This window comes from Bos grunniens, chromosome 7, assembly GCF_055505025.1.
Source record: "Bos grunniens cultivar Pamir isolate PY7600 chromosome 7, Bosgru_T2T1.0, whole genome shotgun sequence".
In the NCBI taxonomy this organism is placed as follows: Eukaryota; Metazoa; Chordata; class Mammalia; order Artiodactyla; family Bovidae; genus Bos; species Bos grunniens.
Window position 1 is genome coordinate 42,052,240 of NC_141171.1, and position 6,482 is coordinate 42,058,721.

The window sequence follows — 6,482 nt, forward strand, 5'->3', positions numbered from 1 at the left end:
TATTCTCTTGATTAGGACTAATTTTCACTAGTCACATTAATGATTCAGTTCAGTTCAGTTGCTCAGTCATGTCTTTGCAATCCCATGGACTGCAGCACTCCAGGCCTCCCTGTCCATCACCAACTCCTGGAGCCTGCTCTAACTCATGTCCATTGAGTCAGTGATGCCATCCATTAATGATTACCTATAGTTAAAAATTTAACTATACACATTTAACAATTCACATTTTGGGCATACTTTACTTGATAGCCAGAATAATGTCTATTTGTTGTTCTGGGCTATAAGAACACAGAATGAATTGAGACCACTTGGTTCAAAAATCCCTGCCACCAACATCATGTGTGACTGTGGGAATATTACTTTTAAATCTGCCATCAGTGAAAGGGGGTTTTATAGTTTCTCACATCTAAGGTTTACTGTGAAGCTTGATGAGTCAATAGATATGAAGCACAAGGCAAAATTGTTCAGAATACCATTATAATTATCTCAATAGTGTTATTTTTCTGTGCAATTGACTCATATTCTCATATTTTTAGTATATTTAGAAGGAACATAGACTAATTTGATCAATTTAACTTTCAAACATGTTGATAAACTGTATCTCACCTTGACATATTTAACTCCAAGCACATGAAAACTCATCCTTAACTTTCAAAACTTTTGTTGTGGAATTTTTCCTTTATCATCACCAGAAGTTATATAGAACACAATCAATGAATTTTTCTTAATTATAAATTACTGGGAAAGATATTCCAGTTTCCAAAAACAATAGGTCAGTTGTTCATTATATGTGTTTTTGTGTCAGTGCTGAATCCTAACTGCTAATGCTACATGTTAATACTAATCATAAACCTAATGCTAATTATTCATCATCTTAAATGAAAGTTAATTTTCAAAAAATAAAAATAATTCTTTAACAGTGAATGCCTCTTGTATGGGATGATCCTTTCACATCTGGGTTTGAGAGAGTAATTTCCATTGCCCACTTTACTTCCTCTATTCAATTTTGTCTGCAATATAGATGAACTGACACCATGAAAACACTTACAGACATTGACTTGCATCCCAAATGGTAAATTACTTATATTTGTGAGTAAAAGTCAGACACACACTATGAACAGCCAGTCCTGAGATGTTTTGAAGTTGGTGCTGATAATTGTAACAATAAAGATACACTGAATAAGGATAGCATCCAAGGTAGTATTTTCACACACAGAGATGCACACACATATGCAACAGACCAGGTTATGTTTAACTACCATATATCATGCTGTGCATCCTTAAGTGTGGTTATGTGTATCACTGTTGTATGATAGCATCTGCTGATGTCATCTTGTCCAATGATTTAAAGAATTATTGATTTAAAAGAATTTTACTTAAAACCCTTCTAGAATAGACTAGTTGCTAAGTATCAGTAGCAAAGTAATATGAAGAAAAATATGTTAAATGTTTTCTTCCAACTTTTAGAAATCTACTTCTTAACAATCAATCTGTATGCTGTGTTAATTCCTTGTAAACATCATGGTTTTATTTTAAAGATTCTAGGTCACAGCAGTGCCCTCATGGGATCAATGGAAGAGTACAACACATCCTCTACAGACTTGACTTTCATGGGGCTGTTTAATAGAAAGGAAACATCAGGCCTGCTTTTTGCCATCATCTCTATTATCTTTTTTACTGCATTGATGGCCAATGGGGTCATGATATTTCTGATCCACACTGATTCGCACCTCCACACCCCCATGTACTTCCTACTTAGCCACCTCTCCTTCATTGACATGATGTACATTTCTACCATTGTGCCCAAGATGTTGGTAGATTACCTGCTGGATCAAAGGACCATCACCTTTGTGGGATGCACAGCTCAACACTTCCTCTACCTCACCCTTGTGGGAGCTGAGTTCTTCCTGTTGGGTCTCATGGCCTATGACCGCTACGTGGCCATCTGTAACCCGCTCCGCTATCCAATCCTAATGAGCCGCCGTGTTTGCTGGATGATTATAGCAGGTTCCTGGTTTGGGGGCTCTTTAGATGGCTTTCTTCTAACTCCCATAACCATGAGTTTCCCCTTCTGCAACTCTCGGGAGATTAACCATTTCTTCTGTGAGGCACCTGCAGTCCTGAAATTGGCTTGTGCAGACACAGCTCTCTATGAGACAGTGATGTATGTGTGTTGTGTCTTGATGTTACTGATTCCTTTCTCTGTGGTGATTGCCTCCTATGCTCAAATCCTGACCACAGTCCACCGCATGAGCTCAGTGGAAGGGAGAAAGAAGGCATTTGCCACCTGTTCATCTCACATGACAGTGGTGACCTTGTTCTATGGGGCTGCCATGTACACTTACATGCTGCCACACTCTTACCACCGGCCAGAACAAGACAAAGTCTTCTCTGTGTTCTACACCATCCTCACACCCATGCTTAATCCACTCATCTACAGTTTGAGAAACAAAGATGTAACTGGAGCTATGAAGAGGGTACTGGACAGGTTCAAGCGTACACAGAGAGTGTCAGGGGATGCTTTTTGACACTTGGCTCCTTCCTATGCAAATGGTGAATGGGAGCCTCTTTGACCAATGTGGCCATGCTCAGTGAAAGATTAAACTGGAGGATAGGTTCAAATGTGAGGGGAAAAATCATTATAAAAAGTGTGTCTTCTTGGTCTCCTTTCCTTCATCTTCCTTTCCTCCTGCCTTATTCATATGTATTCAAGATAAATGCTCAGTGATTTCCAGAAACACAAACTAAAATTTCATACTCAGCAATTTTACCTTTTGGAGGTAAAATAAATTGCATGTGACTTTAGATAGCATGAAGTATGTTAAGGAGTACAAGACAGAAGATGGCACTACAAACATACATGATTCTAGTGTATAGACAGAGCTCACCATCTAAGGATAAGAGAAATCTTTTTTTTTTTCTAGGTTTATATTAATATTCTGACCCAGCCATTTAGGAAGACAGATAGATAGCTAATTGTACGTCCCAAGATGTAAGATGATAAGAAAAGTCACAGCATATTTTCTCAAGAAGCCATTATACTTGCTAAAATCATTAGGTGATTTTTTTAAATTTTATGTAGAAATAACGTATTTAACTTTTGCTTGTTTTCAACACATTATCAAGAACTATTTGTGAGAGAAACTAAAATTGGTGGATGAGAGCAAATGACATTGTACAGAGAAGACAGTGTGACAAGACTGTTTTCCTGAAAGCATTTCTAAGATGTTGGAGAAACATACAGGGGTACAAGTTGGAAAGATTCTAAAAGAATTTTTCAAATATGTCACAAATTAAGACATGTGACATTTTATCTTATCAAGATTAAGCATGTCAGTCATATAATAGAAGTTAGCTCATAGTTCATATCCATAGCCCCACTGAACCAGGAATTGAGAAAGAAGGCATGTGGCAAATCATGTTCACATCCTATATGACTCTACAAAGTAGTCACTCAAGGATAAAAGGGGCGACTTTATTAAATTCCTCATGTTTATTATCATATTGGTAAATCTGTCCAAAACTTAACAACTTAAATGTCTTGTCAGATTCATCAACCTCATAATAAATGAAGCACTCATTATGAGTTCTAATTTACTGATGAAAAATAGGGGTCAAGGAATTCTTTAGAGTAACATTTTTTTACCTGTTTTAAAAATAGATTTATTTTTAAGAACAGTTTTAGTTTAACAGAAAAATTAAGTTGAAGGTACAGAGTAGGGTAACATTTCAATTAATGCCCTAAATTGCAGGATTTCAGGAATGAGATTAATGGAATATGCATCTTTCAGATACAAGTCCCTCATTCATTCATTCGTCATAGATGTTAATACAATAAGCAAAGCACTCTCACTCACAGTGTTATATTTCAATTGGGCCAATACAATGAAAAGAAAGCACAAGCAAGAAAACAAGCAAACAATTTATATTTCCATCACATTGTATGTAACTGCAGCTGCCAAGGCTGAACATACCCATAACTTATGCCCTAGGAGGTACATACTTAGGTAAATTTCTAACAGATATATATATGCATAAGCTTCACCAGACATCATGTGGCAACAAACAAAAAATCAGAAGCTACCCAAAGGCTCACTGATGGTGAAATGAAGACATAAATTGTGGCATATCCGATATAATAATTGTTGCAGCACCACTAGTAACAACATGGATTGATCTCAAAAATGTAATGTTGGACTAATGAAGCAAGTTGTTACAAAAGCGTGTATTTGTGTAAAATACGGATCCAGCAAGACTAACCCATGCTTTGGGAAGGTTAGTGGTTGACATAGTGCGTGGGAAGACTTCATGTGCTGGTGGTTTTCTGTTTCTAGATGTGGATACATGATATACTCGGTGTTTATTTTTAAAAAGAATTGATCAAGTTCAAATTTTTGTATGTTTAAAGATTTTTATTACACTTCAATAAAAATGTTTACATATAAATATCAAATTTTCTTTATATATTTATAAGATCTTTAAAATTTATTCAGTTGAATTCTTTTTTTTTCTTTTTTAAAATGTTGGTGGGAGTGTAGCAGTCTGAAGGACACTTCTGATAGCTTCAGGGACAACATGCACTCTGGCACCCACAAACACTGAGGGTTGTGGGAAAGTTCTCTTGTGTTGAGCGCCACCCTCTTTGTGTTGAGCCACTGATTTAATTGGCTTTTTAACCCCAGAGCAGGTCATCTTGAGCTAACAGAAGCTTCCACACTGAACCCAAGTCCCTAAACCTCTATTCAGTATGCAGTTACCCATCTGATTGGTATCCTCAGACCTCAGTTCTGTCCTCAGACTCCACTTTTAGAATTGCTGGTGGTTCCATCAGCAGTCCTAGATTTGGCTGGAATCCTAGTCCACAGGCCCCATTCTGCAGTCTGCAGATTCAGTTCTTTTCTCTGTCCCCAGTTCCACACTGGGCATTGCTGGTGGTACACACAGGCCTACTACAGGCCAGATCATGGCAACATCTCTTTGGTTTCTGCTGGTCTGTTAAATTTTAACCTGAGATAAAACTGTTAGATTGCATGCTGCCTATTACTCAGACTCCATGTAACAATAAATTTTTCATGGCATGGGTTAGGTTGACGCAAAGTCATCTGCCACCTCAAGAAAGTTCCTGTGCATTGATGTACACTGGAAAACATCACACAACACCCAACCTAGTGGTACAACTGCTTAGGTATTAGGTTGGCTTTGAAAGATTCAAAAGCTAAGGAAATGGGATTCTCAAATTTCAAAGAATTGAGTGTGTGACCTTCCAACACATCTGCTTTATTTATGTATAAGAACTCAATACCCTTTATTTGGATGTCATCTGTACCTTGTGCCTTGGATTAAACCTTTATTTACTTAAATTCTGAAGACATTTGGGCACATTGTACCACATTTCACCTTGGCTAATAGGCATCTACTTATTAGTCCCTCAATTGACCTACTCAATAAATAATGACGTATTTTACATTAAAAATCTGATACCACGTACTTATGATTTCAGGTAAAGGGAAGTCAGATTATGACTAAAATTCTGAGACTATTACAATGGCTGCTTCACAGAGAGTGAACGGTAGGGGGAAAAAAAACACATTAAAGCAGAAAGACCTCTTTGGCTGTCTTTCATATGTTCTGAAGAAAGATGCTCCTCTTACAGCTTAGAGTTTCAGGAGTAAAGATGTTAAGATGTACTGTAACTTGACACATATTTTGAAGGCATGGGTAATAGAAGCTCATGATATGTTGAGTTTGAGGTGTGAAAGAAATAGGAGAGTCAAGAAGAACTTCTAGATATCAGGCCTAAACAATAAAGTAGATGGTGAATATCTTTGTTGAAATAGAGTGAAGCAGGGTTTGTGCATAGAATTGAGATTTCTTTTTAAGAATGTTAAATTTCAAATGTCTATTGAGTATCTAAGTGGAAATACAATATAAAAAGCTGGATATTTTAATCGGTATATAATTTGGGTTACTAAGGCTTTAGGGGTCATTTCATGCAGATGAATGCAAAGACATGCTTATCCTCCTGCTCAGGTTTAGTTGCTCAGTCATGTCCAGCTCTTTGCAATCCTTTGGATTGTAGCTCGCCAGGCTCCTCTGTCCATGGGATTTTTCAGGCAAGAATACTGAAGTGGGTTGCCACTTCTTCCTCTAGAGGATTTTCTCGACCAAGACTGAATTCACATCTTCTGTGTTTCCTGCATTGGCAGGTGGATTCTTTGTTCCTCAGCAGTTTCTCAGGGATTAGGTTAAAAGATATACCTAGAGAGGCATTGTATAGAGAAGAAATGAAAACTGCAGAACTTGGTCAGAGAAATTTCAATATACTGATGTCAGGCCATGGAATAGGTGGCAACGAATTATTAGAAAAGATGTGAAAGGGAGGAGCCCACCATCTGAAATACTGGGTGTAGTTTGACTAATGTGAAACAGAAAGTTGAACACCTGAGTAACCAAGTTCATAGACACATTTATTCTCTCTAGAG

General features: G+C 37.3%; 1 protein-coding gene across 1 annotated transcript; it reads left to right on the top strand.

The window, feature by feature from the left end:
* Positions 1 to 1,544: 1,544 nt before the first annotated feature.
* OR2T1 (olfactory receptor family 2 subfamily T member 1) lies at positions 1,545 to 2,528 on the top strand. The gene has a single exon (XM_086413501.1). The coding sequence runs from the start codon at positions 1,563 to 1,565 to the stop codon at positions 2,526 to 2,528; it is 966 nt and encodes a 321-aa protein (XP_086269627.1). The 5' UTR covers positions 1,545 to 1,562.
* The last annotated feature ends 3,954 nt before the right edge of the window (positions 2,529 to 6,482 follow it).

Excerpts from the sequence above, each read along its gene's own strand:
- OR2T1 (XM_086413501.1), top strand. The coding sequence starts at position 1,563 with ATGGGATCAATGGAAGAGTACAACACATCCTCTACAGACTTGACTTTC.